The 17,084-nt window shown below is 39.3% G+C and overlaps 1 protein-coding gene across 1 annotated transcript in view; it reads left to right on the top strand.

Annotated features, from left to right (window-relative positions):
• TRIO (trio Rho guanine nucleotide exchange factor) overlaps nucleotides 1-16,099 on the top strand; it is a 256,422-nt gene extending 240,323 nt beyond the window's left edge. Inside the window, exons 48-57 of the mRNA XM_080579300.1 lie at nucleotides 697-1,466; nucleotides 5,591-5,838; nucleotides 6,653-6,791; nucleotides 7,156-7,183; nucleotides 8,032-8,194; nucleotides 10,847-10,968; nucleotides 11,119-11,197; nucleotides 11,859-12,059; nucleotides 12,786-12,924; nucleotides 13,669-16,099. Coding sequence (XP_080435426.1) covers nucleotides 697-1,466; nucleotides 5,591-5,838; nucleotides 6,653-6,791; nucleotides 7,156-7,183; nucleotides 8,032-8,194; nucleotides 10,847-10,968; nucleotides 11,119-11,197; nucleotides 11,859-12,059; nucleotides 12,786-12,924; nucleotides 13,669-14,211 — 2,432 coding nt within the window. The 3' untranslated portion in view covers nucleotides 14,212-16,099. The remainder of the gene's footprint in view (nucleotides 1-696; nucleotides 1,467-5,590; nucleotides 5,839-6,652; nucleotides 6,792-7,155; nucleotides 7,184-8,031; nucleotides 8,195-10,846; nucleotides 10,969-11,118; nucleotides 11,198-11,858; nucleotides 12,060-12,785; nucleotides 12,925-13,668) is intronic.
• The last annotated feature ends 985 nt before the right edge of the window (nucleotides 16,100-17,084 follow it).

Here is a 17,084-nt window from a genome sequence, read left to right as displayed (position 1 = left end):
AGCATTTGTCATAAGAGTGGTAGTCTGAATTTACATGGTGTTCTCTCAGCGAAATTTTCCAAATGTTTTGTAGGAGTGAATTAAGACTGGTACCATCCGTTGATGTGGAGAGTTTGTGTACCCTGTTTAAGCAAATGCAAGCCTTTAAAGACTAAATGCAAGTGGAGTTTTAAGCATCCATTCAAAATGTGTTTTGCTTGTGTTATTTTGGTGGCCATTGTTGCCGCACCTTACTGTGGCAACAGCATTCAGATTCTGCAGGAGAACAGTAGGAGGTGGTGGTGTCTGCTGTGACACCAGAAGTTTCTTGCTATATTTCTGTATCCATCAGTTGTTGCCCCGATGTAGATTTTTTTTTTAAGAGATGTACAGAGAACAATGAGCTGAGAATTGGAATCACACTTGTTTTTTTCTCATCTTGGTTGCTGACTGACAATGTGATCTAGAGGAAAACAAGGAAAACATTTTTCCCTGGATTTAGCTTTTCTGTCTTTTCTTAAAGGTTTAATATAGCAGGTCGTGAAGGTGTAATATAGAAAAGCGACTTGAGGTCTGCAGTGTGACCAGCATTGCTAAGGGAATTCATCATATTTGAGCGGTGCTCCCCTTTTGCTACTAAATGTCTGTTTTAAGCTGTTCTTGTTCCCTGTCCTGCCCTCCTTTCTGTGATCACCTCCTCTCCTTTCCCCATTGCAGCCTTGACGTCCCCAATCGAGTACCAGAGGAACCACAGCAGTGGTGGAGGCGGCAGCGGAAGCAGCAGCAGTAACAGCAGCGGCCCCAGCAGCTCTAGTGGAATCCCCAGCTCCAGCCGTAGCCGGCCATCCCGGATCCCCCAGCCTGTCAGACACCATTCCCCAGTCCTGGTCTCCTCTGCAGCCTCGGCCCAAGCAGAGGCAGACAAGATGTCAGGTATGTCCATTCACAATCTCTCCCTGCCACACTACAACACCTCCCTAGAAACTGGCCTGAGCCAGCCAGACAGGCACCCTCCCAGTGCAGAACCGGACGGTCCTCAGAGAGAAGCTGAGCAGATTCCCAAGATGAAAGTTATTGAGAGTCCCAGGAAGACAGCGGGAAACATTTCTGGCTCAGCTGACGGAGCTCAGAAAGACTCACGTGGAAGCTCAGAGGAAAGTCGCTCAAGAAACAGCATAGGATCACTGACGCTGGGGAAGCCAAGGCCAGGAGCCATCTCGCCAATGAACTCTCCTCTCTCCACGACTTTCCCTTCTCCTTTTGGCAAAGAAACCTTTCCACCCAGCAGCCCCCTGCAGAAGGGCTCCTTTTGGAGCTCCATCCCAGCATCCCCTGCCAGCCGCCCTGGCTCCTTCACTTTCCCTGGGGACAATGACTCCCTCCAGCGGCAGGTTCACCGCCACTCTTCACACAGCAAGGACACAGACCGCATGAGCACATGCTCCTCGACCAGCGAGCAGTCAGTTCACTCCACCCAGAGTAATGGGGTAAGAGCGGAGCACCTCTGTCCTGCGAGCTCTTCTAAAACCTTCCCATGCTCCCTTTCTGTGCGTTACCATCACTCTCCGTACTAACTTCTGGCTCTCCAGTGCTGTACTGCTCTGAAATAATCAACTGTTCCAGTGTCTTCTGCACATTAAAAAACAAAATTATCTACCTCTTGTGTATGTATACATAAAAACATAGACAGTGATATGTATACAGACACACAAACACTGCTAACATTAGATGCAATTTCTGCCTCTGCTGAAAATATAGATCACTAGGCTGATACTAACTTGCTGTCCTTGCTTTTTCGTCTCTAATTTGAAGGCACATAATTAACATGCTGAAGCGTGGCAACCAGAGCACCTTGGGGTATGCAATGCAGCCAGCATTTAAATCTGACTTGGAGATTTTGGCAGATTGCCTTGGGGCTTTTTTCCCTGTCACGCCAAATCCGCCAGCACTGTCCTGTTGAGTTTTAACTTCGTTGAGATGTCTACGGTACAGTCCCTGGGCTGCTTGATTTTTATTTTGTATTTATTTCCGCCCCCCACCTCCTCCTTTCAGCCTTAGGTGATGTGCAGCATTCTCTTTAAATCCTTTGCCTGGTCAAGGAAGCTTCCTGCAGTCCACTCAAAATAGGCAAACAAAACCTAGCTAAAATAATCAACTGTTCTTCTACTACAATCAAAACAAATAATGGCTCCACTTTTCTCTTCTGCTTTATAAGAAGAACTGTTTTAGGGCATCTGGAGATTCAACCTTTTAGTATGTACTTGGTGTGTTTGTGCGGAAAGCTGGGGTATCAACAGAATCCACATTCTCTGTAATAAAATCTACCAGGAAATGCAACACAGCAATCACAGGGGCATGTGCAAATATAAGCAAAAATGTCAAGGCACTTGCCATGGATGTGGTAGGCAGGCTCTGGTGCCTTTTTTATTTCTAATAAAGGTGCGTTTGATTTTCTTCTCACTAAGTGTTGTGTTCACAAATGTTTGTTTTTCTACTCTCTCACAAATCGTATGCAGTACCAATTTTGCAAATCAACCTAACTTGCTGTACTTTTTAAAATGCATGCATTTCTTTATAGAACTGCTAAATATAACTAAACAGAGAGCTTTCTTGACTTCTTAGTTCTTGTACTTTTATAATAGCTTCAGAAGAACAAATTATGCTTTGCATGTATCATATTTTTATCCTGATCTTTCAACTTTTAATTTGGTTTAGCTCTGTCTTGTGTATATCTTCAGTCTAGCAAAATGTGATGATAATATAATAGCTGGGGTAATCGGACTTTCTCACAATTACTGCACAGTGTGTGAATCAAGACTTGCATAGTATTAATTGATATCATTATATTAAAAAAAGAGTGAGAGAAGGGGTGGCACTAAGTTTTCAAAACATTTGAATTTTGATACTATCAGCAAAGATACCTTTGCTTGTTTTTATCTTAGCGTAAAACGATGTCTGAATGTGCCTTCTGCTTCACAACTACATTGCGCTTGGTAATTAAGCTTCATAATGCTTACTTTATAGACCATATTTTAGCAGGATTTCACACTGCATTCAACAAGCTGGAGAAGATGGGTTGTGAAGGCATATTTTTATTTAACCATTTGCTTGTGTATATTTACATGCACGCATGGTTAAGGTTTCTTCACAAGCTTACCTATGCACGGAAGGATTACTCCTAACAAGAAAAAAAATGAGTTTTTCTTGCTAGCTTTTCAAGGCATATGCGAGCAATTTCTTAGATTTTGATTGTATATCCTCTGTAATCTAGTAATTGTAGACAGTGATGACCAGCAACACTTGCAGTAGAAAAAATACTCCTGTGCAAGAATAATTACTTCTTTGCAAGGCAAAGGAAGGGCTGTCTTTCTGTGGTGAGAATAAATTGTGATATAAGCATGTTCACAAGACAGAAAGTTACTTTGTACTTACCATACAATTATTTAATAGATTTATCTGTCCTTGTGAAAATAAGAAATATTCAGACTTTAAAGTGGTCCTTCTAGACTTAACTATTAAAAGAGATATATGCAAGCCAGTCCTGCATACGAATTCCACTGCATACTAAGAAACAGTATATTCAGAAGTAGTGTATGGGGCAAGGTTTGGGTATAGGTTGGTTTTACTGCTTCAGCCTTCCTCTCCTCTGCCCCATAGGTTTAACAGAAGGAATTAGTAAAAGCGACTTTCTCTGAATGGAGGTTTTTTTCATCTAGCTAGAAGAATCTATGAATTTGTAATCTTAGTTTAAACAGCGACTGAAAATAAGACTTCTGAATTTTTTAGGTTCTACTATTCCCTGTTTGCCAGAAGTATGGAAGGGTCTTGCTAATACAAAAGACCATGTAGACAATCCTGTAAGCCAGACAAACTGTTCTTACCACTGGAAGTATAGCACCTGGAATTAAATGTAAATATCCTTTAATAGAGATACAGTCCAGGGGAGATGTTGCTCTCAGGTAGCATTTGCTTCATCATCCTAATAGAGAAAACAGGAAAGGAATTGGAAACCCAGGCACTGATGTGCTGAACATTGTAGGAATGAGTAATCAGAGTTCCCTTCTGAACGCCTTTGTTTCTCAGTCAGCCAGCACACCCACGAGGAAGCGCAGGCACCAAGAGATGGAGTGGCTTGTTCATGGCCATTAGCAGATCGGGTGAGAGCATGGGTTTTGGGGCTCCCAGTGTACCATGCTCTCAACTGACCCTTGCTGCGTCTCCTCAACACCGAGGAGACAAATACTTGACAGTTTTGAGAAAAAAGGTGACACTATTTTAATCCTGTGTGCCAAGCTTTCTACGTGCTGCTTGCACATACGTGATGCTACCACATGGCTATGCTATATAAGCCGTAGTAGCATTCAGCTACAGCTGGGTACTGCTTTCCTTTTTCAGCTCAGTTACTGCCAGGCAATAGTGAGTCCTCACCGACAGCAAACTGAAAGAGTTTGAAGTAAGAACATAGAATCAGAAGGCAGGTGCACACGCATACATACCTCATGGCATGTTGTTAATGGGCCATCCACTTCGTTTATAACTTGTTTCAAGAAGGAAATCCCTTCTTTCAGGGGATAGGTTGCACAGTCTGATAATAGATTTCACACCTCTGTTTATTAAACCTAATATGAGAAATATTAAACCTAAATGAGAAATGTATATGGGCAAAAAGAGTCTAAATTTAGTAAGTTACCATGGATTCATGGCCAGGAGAAGGGCTTTTTGGTTTGAAAAGTAGTGTGACTGTTAATGTGCACCTGGTTAGCCATAATTAGCTCTCTGCAAACGCTCAGTGGGAAAACAAGCACAACATCCATGAACACTAGTTGAAAGTTTGTGATAAGCAGCTAACAACACACAGCTATCATAGTCACTAATCATTTAAACGTGAGATTTCCAGCTTGAGTGGGTCTATTCTGCCCAAGATATAAATAATCTGGTATTTCAGTAATTTACCTCATCCTATGCATTCAAAGGAACAAACCAGATCATACAGATTCAAACCAGGGAGAAGCCTTTAATTTTTAAGAGAGACACTATCAAAAAGCCTGCTTTGTTCTTATGTACCTTGTCACGATTTGTATGCAGACAGCTGGTGTCTGAGATCTGACAAATGGTGCTAGGAAAGACTAGTATGCGTTTTTCATTGTTAGAGTTTCCAGTGTTTATGAGGTGAAGTCTTGGTTTGTTATGCACCCAAAAGACTTAATGAAAAATTGTCATATGTGATGTAATGTGGCTTTGTCACCTGATAAAGACGTGAGGTTTAGTGTCAGAGCTTGAAAGGAAGACTAATTGAGATCCTTTAAAAAATGGAAGAAGTAAAATTAAGTGATCTTTACTAAAAATAAAAGGAATAAATTTCTGCACCTGCTATACGTAATGGTATTCAAAGATCAAACTAATTTACACAAGATAAATAGATACAAGCAGCTCTATAAGAGAAATCTGATTTCTTTTCTTTGACTACAGCTTAATCTATGTGTATTATGCAGGTCATGGTTGAAATGTAGCAGGCCAAGAGCAGCCTTTCTCCTTTATAAACTTTAAACTTGATTCTTTTTTTTTTTTTTTTTTTTTGCCTCTTCTTTGTGCTTCTGGTTGACACTTGCAGAGTGAAAGTAGCAGCAGTAGCAATATCTCCACCATGCTGGTGACACACGATTACACGGCAGTGAAGGAGGATGAGATAAATGTCTACCAAGGAGAGGTCGTGCAGATTCTAGCCAGCAACCAACAGAACATGTTTTTGGTGTTCAGAGCCGCCACTGATCAGTGCCCCGCAGCCGAGGGCTGGATTCCCGGCTATGTCTTGGGGCATACCAGTGCAGTCATCATTGACAACCCTGATGGAACCATCAAGTGAGTGCCTGGGTGTGTGTAGAAGGGGGAGGAGGAAAAAAACCTTCCAATTCAGACAATTTGGACATTTAAACCGAAAGTTAAAGTTATCTCTGAGAAATAAATGAACATCAAACAGATTGAGTATATGTGAGGTTTCTTAGCAAAATTATAAAAAAAAAAAAAAAAAGTGGTAAGAAAGAACCTAGAAGCATGTATTCTTTATCAAAAAGCTGTAGTAGTGCAATTTTCTGGGAAAAGAAGATTAATAATACCTCACTGAAGAGAAACAACAGTTACTAGCTTATTCAATAGGATGAGTTGCCAGGTTAGACATCTTTGTTTAGAACAACCATTATAATGTTTGCACCAAGTGAAATGAGATTTCAGAGTTCCTAGATTTCCACCTTGAGCCACAAACCTATTTGAAATGACTAGTGGTGCTAAAAAGATCTCTCTGAACTCTGCTGTGGTGGATCTAATATCATAACCGCATTCTTAGCAGTTTTATGTAAAGCTTTTATAGGCTGTATTTGAGATGGATTTTGTGCTGTTCAGTTTGATTGACAATTTGTATTTTCATATGGAAAGTTTACGATTGCAGCAAAGACTTCAAGAAATACTGAACTACAGACTAATCTTAATAGCTTGCTTACAGTTTTAACCAAAGATAGCATCTCGTATGGAATACTTAATGTATTTCATTTCAGTATGCTTTAATACAATGAAATAACGTTCTGGAATGCTTTTCCAGTGTCATCTCAAGCTAGAGATTATAACACATAATTGAGAGTTTTAAAAGAAAATTTATAAAAGCTTACTGTTCCACACTCAGGAAGTCAACATCTTGGCACACAGCACTCCGTTTAAGGAAGAAATCTGAGAAAAAAGATAAAGACGGCAAAAGGGAAGGCAAGCTAGAAAATGGTTACCGCAAATCCAGAGAAGGACTTGCCAACAAGGTTTCTGTAAAGGTAAATGTTACAAAGATGTAGTAGTTTTCAAAAGGAGTTGTGTTGGAATTCCTTTAAAAGTTGCTTCTAGTTCTAGCTTCTGATAGAATTCTGATAGAATTTCACGTGGAAACAGCAGTGGTTCTAATGGACAGCGTTTATTAAATTTCAAAACAAGATGATAAGATTTTTGAACCTACAGGCATGATACTGAATATGGATACTGCAGAAAAAGTAGAGTGGTACAAAAAATCTGATATTCAAATGTTTATTGGACCTTTGTGGGTACAACTAACTTCTGCCCATCACTGTGCTTTATTTTGTATAATTCTTTACTTTATTATACACTTACGAGGACACTAATTCTTTGATTTCTCCTTTCCAGCTTCTCAACCCCAATTACATTTATGATGGTAAGTTGTTTTAATCTTTAAAAGTCACAGTAAATGTAACTTGATTAAAGCATGATTTATCTTGTTTGAACTTGCTTAACATGAATTACATCAGGAATTAGTGTTTTCTGTAAAATATATGTAGCCTCATTTTGGACAAGAGAGGCAGTTAGTGAAATGTCTTTTTTTTTTTTAAGATGAAAGGAAGATGTTTTTGTTTACATGTCCAAAACAATGTAAAACACAAGGATCATATGATATGTTGCTCTGAAATACTTGTACTAATGCATCTCCACTGAGACTGTATGGAAGTTGGGCACTGTTGAATTTGCAAAATAAGAAGGTCAAGAGTTGGAGACCTCTGCTGCTTCATTTTTCGCCTTGTATCCTAGGGAATGTGCAGGGTCTCTACAGTGTAGAGGCTGATCAGGAGAAAAATAGTGGCACTCTGGAGTAAGAGCCAAACTTCTTGAGTTTCACCTGTAAGCAAAAAGGGAAAACACTACACTGCCTCAGTAGAGAAGGTGTTTTGTGTTCCCTTCTGCAAACATAGCTGGATATAAAGATATCCTTAAATATTTTTTTTTTTTTTACTTCTGTGTTTATTTAGCTGACTTGACCCAGAGTGTTTGGTTCACTGCGGTAAATTTCAGGGTTATCCATAGCATTTCAGTAGTGTCATGTCCAAGTTCATGCAGAGAAAAAGTATTAGCTCTACAGAGCCCCAGCAAGTGCCCTAAACGTGGACATGGTCCAAGGGTAGAGGGATAGATAAACCCTGGAAATTGTAAGTACAACATACGTTGTCTAATAGAAAAGCAAATTGATGAACTTCACTTGACCTAATGCCATTAAAATTCTTCTTCCAGTTCCCCCAGAGTTTATAATACCATTGAGTGAGGTAACATGTGAGACAGGAGAGACCATCGTGCTTAGGTGTAAAGTCTGTGGTCGCCCCAAGGCTTCAGTTACTTGGAAAGGTCCTGATCATAACACACTGAGCAATGACGGTCATCACAGCATTTCGTACAGGTACAGTAATTTGTGTGGTATATCTCTTTGTCTTAAAAAGGAAAATTATTGTAAATTACCTCAGTGGCTTATTTGTTTTGATGTGTTTGGGTTATTGTCCTTAATTATATCCTCTTTTTCCTCCTAGCATTGAGCATCTAAAAAAATAAACAAAACTTAACTCATGATGATACTCTGATTCCACATAGAAAGATTCCACTGATAGCAATTCAGTACTCAACTTGCCGCTGTCACATAAATTTCCAGGAGTTAGTGGCGAGAGGATTCAAACCTGGTAAATCTTGAGGGATAAAACCCCAGTGTCAGAAGCCTACTTTAATCCTACAGGACTCATTAATATTTAGCTAACCCTTGTACTTGTGTTAAAGTTAGCTAATTAATTTCCCATCCCTGGGTCATAGTTAGTTTCCCCTCAGTAGTGCCAGCATAGCAGTTTCTGTTGGACAGTGCTGTTAACAGGATCACTGAGGTGATTTGTGATAAAAAGCAGACTTCTCTTCACCTGGAGGAAGGTGGTGCACTTCTAATCTGGATCCTGGATCACTTTTTCCTGCATCCAGGAAGAGCAAAACTCCAATGAAGGAACAGGAACTGCTGAAGCTATTGTATTTCATAGCCTTGGCGAAGGATAGCTTTTGGTTTTGAGACATAAAGATGGGATTGTCCTCAGACAGGAATACCTCACTGTTTGGATTTTCTGGAAATGTTGTTTAATTCATCTGAGTATGGCTGGGGGTACCCCAATGTCATATTCAGTTGATTTTAAAAACGAGAAAATTCAGCTGTTATTTCTCATTAGCTACCGCATAAGACACCATGGTTCTGTCACACTGACACAGTGCTTGAACTAGAGCAGCATGCTGTGGCATTCCAGTTCTGTGACATGTCCCATTGCCAATCCTATCTTTTCATTAGTAGCATACATCATTTTAGGGGCAAATGACTGCTTTTGGAATGATCATGACAGTATTTTGCAAAGAAAAGCCTCTGGTTCGTATTAACATTGCAGTGCTACTGTCTTCATTGTCAAAGCATGGAAACAAATGTCTTTGGTTTTAGCTTTGCTGTGATAGAACTGAGCAGACTTAACTGGTAATTCAAACAGCTGAATAATAACAGATATTACTGCATTTTGGAACGTGAAACTACCTGTTAGAAAAGTTTTTTTCATTTATTTTTTCATTCATTTACTGAAAGTGTTATTTAGAGAGTCACTTCAGTGTGAAGAAATGTTGTTTATGAATTATGTTCTCACTTCAGAATGAAGGGTTTTCTGTGAAACCTTTCCTCATTAATAGCTATATTAGAGGCTGTATGATATAGCCCAATGCATATGCAAACTTGATAGCATGTTATGTTGTTCTTTATATCCGACTGTAGCTGCTTTTTCCTTTTCACCTGGTATAACTTTTGTTGTGGAGAGACAGGGACATTGTGGCAGCTGTGCTATTGTATCCAGGACCATTGTGAGACAAGAGTAAGAGCTAGATTCACTGGAATTATCTCACAGTGATCTGTTATTGTTGCAGAATTATAACCAGTTAATCATACTGGTTGTGGCTGACAGATTTTTGGAGATACTAGTAATGAAATGTTCTTTGAGCTGGGGGAGGAGAGTCATCTTCCTGTGTTCCTAAAATTTATATTGTTTTCCCCTGAAATTAAATGGCAGAATAAAGACAGAGGCAAACAGCTTTTGTTTTAGTTACTCAAATGACTTGGAGTAACTGGGGTAGATCCAAAGGCAAACAATAAGAATGATGGAAAATCTTGAAAATATGCCATGTTGTGAAAGAACAGCACAATGTTTTGAGCCTAGAGGTGAAAAGCATAGGCAAGATTTGCCAAGAGTTCACATTTGTAAGAGACTTATGCAAATAGAATTATTTACTGTTCCTGTCTATGGTAGATGGTATAAAAAGTACTAGACATGAATTGCACAGAGGAAGATTAAGGCAGACATTTGAAGACAAACCATCAAATAAAAAGGGCAGTTGAGCAACGAGAAAGCTTAAGGAAGAGTTTGTAGAATCTTTCTCCTGTCTTATATAGATTATTGCTGTCTCTTCTGGAGCTGAGGGAAAACTTCAAAAGACTTCCTGAGTTTCCTCACACCCTCATACTCCCAGATTCTGAGGTCTCTGAAGTCACAGTGTGGTGTACCTTTTGTACTGAAGGTGGAGCCCACTCTTACAAGGGATGAATCCTCTGAAAGCACAAACATTAAACCAGCTTCTGTATGACTCTAGGGAGTCAGGGATGGAAACTAACCTTTCAGAAAGGGTAATGATGGATGGTTGTCTTGATACTGCTTCTAATAATTTGCAAGAAATAGAGGGAGCAGGGGAAGCATTTGCTTTTTCAAACACAGAGGAACCTAGGATGCACTGAGACAGTGTCAGTGAGGATGGTTTTTTTATTAAAAAAAACACACTATTGTCTGCAGGATGTTCCATGATAATTTGTACACTCAAAATGCTTGGATTCTGCTAGACACTCCTGAAATGGCAGGAACAGGGTTAAAGTTGTCAATAGAGTACAGGGGCTGGACAATAAGAAATATTAGAATTATCACTATCACTTTGTCTAATTTTCATAGTTTAAGGTCTGTAAACTGAATACAATGTTCATGGATGCCATTGTGTTTCCCAGTGACTTAGGAGAGGCTTCACTGAAAATCATTGGCGTCACTGCAGAAGACGATGGTATCTATACGTGTATAGCTGCAAACGATATGGGTTCGGTTTCATCTTCTGCCAGTCTACGAGTTTTAGGTAGGCCTGTCTCTTTGCTCTTTTCTTTATGATTACATTCAAAGCACCTGTTACCCAATTCAATAACTACAACTGTTTAGTTCTAAGGAGGCTCTGACTGTATTAAATGTTGCCTTTACTATTCTTCTCTTTTTGTTTTTTCTTTTGTAGGTCCTGGAAGTGATGGAATCATGGTAATCTGGAAAGACAACTTTGATTCCCTCTACAGTGAAGTGGCTGAGCTTGGCAGGTGCGTTCTGTATGCTGATGTCAAAATATGAACGTCTCGTTCAAAAAATTGAATTGTCTTTGTAGAATACTTGTATGATCCTAAAAGGACAGAATTATACAGAGCTAAATAAAAATGGGGAAGCCAAAATCTTACTTGCACTAGATGGCACTGCATAAGCAGAACATGCTTAGGTGTCATAGATTCATGGATGAGTGTTCAAGTATTTTGGAAAGCTACAGTTCTTTTTTTTTTTTTTTTTTCATTTTTTAGTATGCCTTACTGAAGCTGCTTCTACAGTGAAGCACTCCAAAACTTTACTTAGGGTATGAAAATTAAAGCCACAAAAGATCTGAAAAAGAGCAAAATATGAAATAGCTCATGCAGAATATACTTTTTTCTGGCTTATTGGATGGACTTTCGAAAAAGTTGGATACCACTCTGACTTGAGTTCTCTACAAATGTGATAAAACAGATCTCTATCTGCAGCTAATTATTTATACAGACATATTTTGTAGAAGATGCATGGACTTTTAAATCTTGTTTGTGGACAGAAACTATTCTACAAGGATATCTTATTAGAGATCTCAAATTGATTGGTATCTCCCAGAATCTTTGAAGATATAAGCATTTCCTTAGTGCAAGTTTCGGTTAATCCTTTCCTTTCAATATTGTATTCCAGGGGCAGATTTTCTGTCGTTAAGAAGTGTGACCAGAAGGGAACCAAGCGAGCAGTAGCCACTAAGTTTGTGAATAAGAAGTTGATGAAGCGAGACCAGGTTACCCATGAACTTGGAGTCATGCAGAATCTCCAGCATCCCCAGCTCATTGGCCTTCTTGATACCTTTGAGACCTCCACCAACTACATACTAGTATTAGAAATGTGTGTAAAATGCAGTCTATACAGCTGACTTTCCAGGGTGTTTATAGTGGTTTATGAATAAGAAACGTTAAGATTTCAGGGAAGTTTGACAACACCTAAGCAAAATACTGCAGTTCTCTAATACTGTAACTAAAATGTCAAGTTTAATAATAAATTTGGGAGGAAACAAGTTGGCATATTAAACTGATATGTAGGTTATCTTAGTCTGTAATTCCAGAAGTGATTTTATGTCGAGCAATTGCAGAAGTGAATTAGGAATGTTGTGATCTGGTAGTTTGATGTCAGCTCTTCCCTTCGTATTCTAGTCTTCGGTCTTCTAGATTTTGAAGGCTACAGTAATTCCCATAGCCTAATGGCATGACACATCTGATCTTTCAGTCTAGATAACACACTGTATTTCTTCCTTTCTTTCCTTGCTTTCACCCTCTGCTCCCAGTCCAATGTTAGTTCACCTTATTTTAGATGCAGGTCAGCTGTAAATGACATAGAACATTGCCACCGGCAGGCAGGAAAGTGTATTATAGAGCAACTCAAGCCAGACATCAGAAACAGTGATGATTACTTCATGAAATTGTGGTTGTTAGGGGACACTTGCTATGAAGGTTTTTTTTAATATAACTTTAAAAACTGATTGTATGGTGTGGGCTTTTTTTTCTTTTAGTTCTTATATACAGTATTAGAATGTAAATGTTTTAATACTTGCATTAAAATGTAACCTTCAAATAGGGCTGACCAAGGTCGCCTTCTAGACTACGTCGTGCGATGGGGAAACCTCACTGAGGGGAAGATCAGACTCTACCTGGGAGAGATTCTGGAAGCTGTGCAGTATCTTCACAACTGCAGAATAGCACATTTGGACCTAAAGGTAAGGAGTGAATGGAATTTCCAGCAGTGTGCACCGTTCCAGGCGTAAAAACTTCCTTCTAGGAAACTGGCAGCTGTATGGGGGGAGGGGGGGGGGGGCAGGAAGGAACACTATCCCCAGATGCTTTAGATCACTCATAGCCATCAAAGCAGAAGCTTTGAATTCCCTATACTTTCCTCTTAAAGCTTGCTGGCCATTTCCTTTGTGCTGGAAATAATTGCTGTCAAGCACGGTTGTTTTGTTTTCGTTTTTAATATATATTTATTTTATTTTTCCCAGTGAAACTTGCAGCAGAAGTTCAAATGCAAGGTTTTTGTTCTCTCTGTCATAAAGCAAATAGAGTAATTGTTTATCCACCCTCTATTTATAATTGCTGTACTTTAAGATTAAGTTGCCAAACACAGTTTTCTGTGAAATTTTGCAGAGCTGTTATTGCAAACACTTGCAGTCTTATCTGGCAGAGCTATATTTCCTGCAAAAGTTAAAATACCAGCAGCTAAAGCACATTAATGGCACACTTTAGTTAGCAAGAGAGTGCCTGCCAGTCAGTCTGGGGAAAGGACTGGTAGGACTGCCGAGGAGCTTTGCAAAGCTGCCTACAGCAGTGATCCTCATCATTTGTAGCTGTTTGTTACTTTCTTGAGCTAACAGCGCAGGCTAGGAAACAGTAATTTTGGAGCACCAAATGTGTGTTGGATTGACTTGAAAAAACACTTTTTTTTCTTTTGCTTTTATGTTTTCTAGCCTGAAAATATTTTGGTGGACCAGAGTTCCTCTAAGCCAACAATAAAACTGGCTGACTTTGGAGACGCGGTCCAGCTCAATACCACGTATTATATCCACCAGTTACTTGGAAACCCAGAGTTTGCAGCTCCTGAAATTATTCTTGGAAATCCTGTTTCCCTCACTTCAGATGTTTGGAGCATTGGAGTGCTCACGTATGTCCTTCTTAGTGGCGTCTCTCCTTTCCTGGATGAAAGTGTAGAGGAAACTTGCCTGAATATTTGCCGCTTAGACTTTAGTTTCCCAGATGACTACTTCAAAGGAGTTAGCCAGAAGGCCAAAGATTTTGTATGCTTCCTGCTTCAGGATGATCCAGCTAAGCGTCCCTCGGCTGCACTGGCCCTCCAGGAGCAATGGCTGCAGCTGGGGAACAGCAAAAGTGCTGACAGCATTGACATATCCAGACTGACTTCGTTCATTGAGCGGCGAAAACACCAGAATGATGTTCGACCCATCCGTAGCATTAAAAACTTCTTACAGAGCAGGCTCTTGCCAAGAGTTTGACCTTGCTTGAAGTTCTCTCTCATTCTCTTTCACCTGCCAATCAGACTGGAGATAGACTCCTCCTGCCAATCAATCAGACTGGAGATAGACTCCTCATGCCAATCAGCTGTTGACTTGAATTTTGAGGAAAGCAAACCCCGAGCCAACCAGCTGCTAGCGAATGTTCGTGTGCAAACGCATTCCAAGGGGACCACGCGAGGTGGCGCGTGGGACTTGCAATGCAGACTTCACTGGGGTGGAGGACGATAGCACTGTACTCTGCAAAAGCAGTCACGAGTGATACAGTAACAGTATTTTATTCAGGTTTCTGCAAAAAAATAGTTTTTTTAATAAACAAGAGTTGAATTTTGCAAGTGAACTTAACTACCGTTTTCAAGATTTATTCAAGGAAGAAATGCCTATGTTCAAAGCACTGGTGTTAAACAAAAATGAAATCACGCCTGGAGAAGACTCACCAAAATGGCTGCCCATTGATAAGGCTTCCATTTATAACATCTGGTTTTCACTTGGTCCTAGAGCTTTCCAGTTGCCTCGCCTGTATGTATCTCACGTAGCAGTGCACTGAGATCAGACTCTGCTTTTAAGTGCATCCAACCTCAAAGTTTTTGCATACAAATAGAATGAATCGTTTTGCTCTGATAAAATGTAGGCCTTACTTGTATATAGACTGTTACCTGCCTTCGGTCTGTAATTTTTTTCCCTCCTTATCCTTTTTTCCCCCCTCCTTCCTAAATGGTGGTATACCACTGTGCGGGTCTTCAGTTTGGGTCAGTGTTCGCTGTCCCTTTTGAAAAGGACGTCCGGTTGGTGCCCAGCTTGCCAACCCGATTGTCAAGCAGTATACAGCAGGATGAAATACTGTAAATGCACTCATTTGGGATTTTGTTTTATTTCATATCATGTGCAATGTTGTGGCTTTAACATTTTATGCAACTATTTATGAGGACCTCTGTTGTAACTGTAATAAATATATAGAAAAAGCACATACTTAGTACGGCGAGCTTTATGGTTTTGTTTGTGTGTTTGGGGTTTCTGGGTGGGCAGGGGAGGGTGTGCTGTACCACACTGTCATTATTAGTTTAAGATGAGGGTTAGCATAGAATTTAGTCAAGACTAGTCAGTTTTAAGGATTGTTTAAAAGAGAGAGAGAGAGATTTCGTATCCCAAATCTCAAACCAGTTAAGAAATAGGGTGACACTTTTTAAAATTTATTATTATATTCAAAATGCCAAAGTATGACTTTCCCAAAATCAGTCTCAACACTTGCTACTTTTTAAGAATTTTCAAAACTGTTTACTTCTTTCTGTGAAATGAACAAATGACTTTTGTGCTCTTTGGTGAAGAATACATTCAAAAAGTAGTGGTCAGATGGTGAGAGTCTGACACGTAATGTAATTGTCTTAGTAACTGTTTTTAAGGTTGAAGTAATATTAACGTGAGCTATTTAAGAAGACAGAGATGGTTTTCTGTGCATCACTGAGTTCATATGGGTGTGTTGTCATCTATGTTTGTGTGAAATGCCATGTTTAAAGAAACCAAGCCGACATCCCACAATAGTTAGATATATGGGTCTTAAGCCATAACCTAGCTTGGGTTAGTTTTGAGCTTTGCGGCTTCCACTGTATTCTATTTATTCCTTTTTTTTTTTTGTAAAGTTGTACAGAAACTTTTTAAAACAACTGACTTCAAAACTGGATGTGTATTCGTACCAACCTCATATCATTATGTTTGTGTATTATTTTCCTTTATTGTTTTAGTTAAATTTTTGCTTTATTTTGCATGTATATTTCTTTGTACAGTGACGTTACATGTTTACACAGTATGACGTGATGTAAATACTTTATTTTGCCATCAGTTATTTTGAAAAAAATTAAACATATTTGACATATTTGTCTGATCTCTTGCTTTAAGGAGTTTGAAAGTAGGTTTGGTTATGTTTTAATTTGGCTCTGTATTGGGAAAAAAAAGAAAAGTACATTGTTTTATTGCCATAGAATTCATTTTAATTCGCAATGATGTATCTTTATTTCATGCCTTACAAAATAATATTTGCCTTTGCTCTAAGTGTTGAATGCTTTGTAGTGTCCTGATTGCTTTTATATAAAACATGCATAACTCTCTAACTGTGGAAATTCATTACAGTCTTTATTAGCTAGTAAATTCTGATCAGCGGAGTTTTCTTCCAGTTCCCAATTAAAGACCAAAGGATTATAATTTGGTTTAATATTAAACCAGGGAACAGATTTCCCACATCTTCATAATGAATCTGGAAGGCCTCAAAGGAAAAGTTTATTTCATCCATAAAGATTTGGGTTCTCTGTTCACATCCTATAAGGGATGAAGCAGAAAGGTTTTTCATTCGTTTTGTGTATTTAGCACTCTCCCTTTTCTGTTAACACATTTGCAACTTGAAGTCCAAGGTCAAGAAACAATACAGATTGTTTTTGCTTGTCACTGCATGGTATACATGACTTATTTGCACTTTTTTTTCTGCTGTTATGTGTCAGTGATGAAACTGCTCCTTTGTACCTCACAATTTACTGTTGAGACAGAAAATTGAGAGAGACAATTTACACTGAGACAGAGAATATTTAGGGAAGATGTACTGCCAAGCATGAGCTGCTGGAAGCTTTTTCCATGGCAAGGAAATAGATGACAGCATGTTCTGTAGGAGGGTTTGTACCACTGAGTTCTCTAAAATACTTCTTTCTTGACTGAAAATACACTAAGCAGGGGAGAAGTTACCCAGGTGGCGTACCCAAGAGAAGTAGCGTGCTTGTAGGTGTTTGCAGTAGCAGGGAAGCGTCCCCCTCGTGGCTGTGGAACTTGTAATCATTTGTGAACCAGAGTGCACTATTTCTGGCACCAGTGTG

This window comes from Anser brachyrhynchus, assembly GCF_964034855.1.
Source record: "Anser brachyrhynchus genome assembly, chromosome: 2".
In the NCBI taxonomy this organism is placed as follows: domain Eukaryota; kingdom Metazoa; phylum Chordata; class Aves; order Anseriformes; family Anatidae; genus Anser; species Anser brachyrhynchus.
This window is presented reverse-complemented; position numbering and strand designations above follow the sequence as displayed.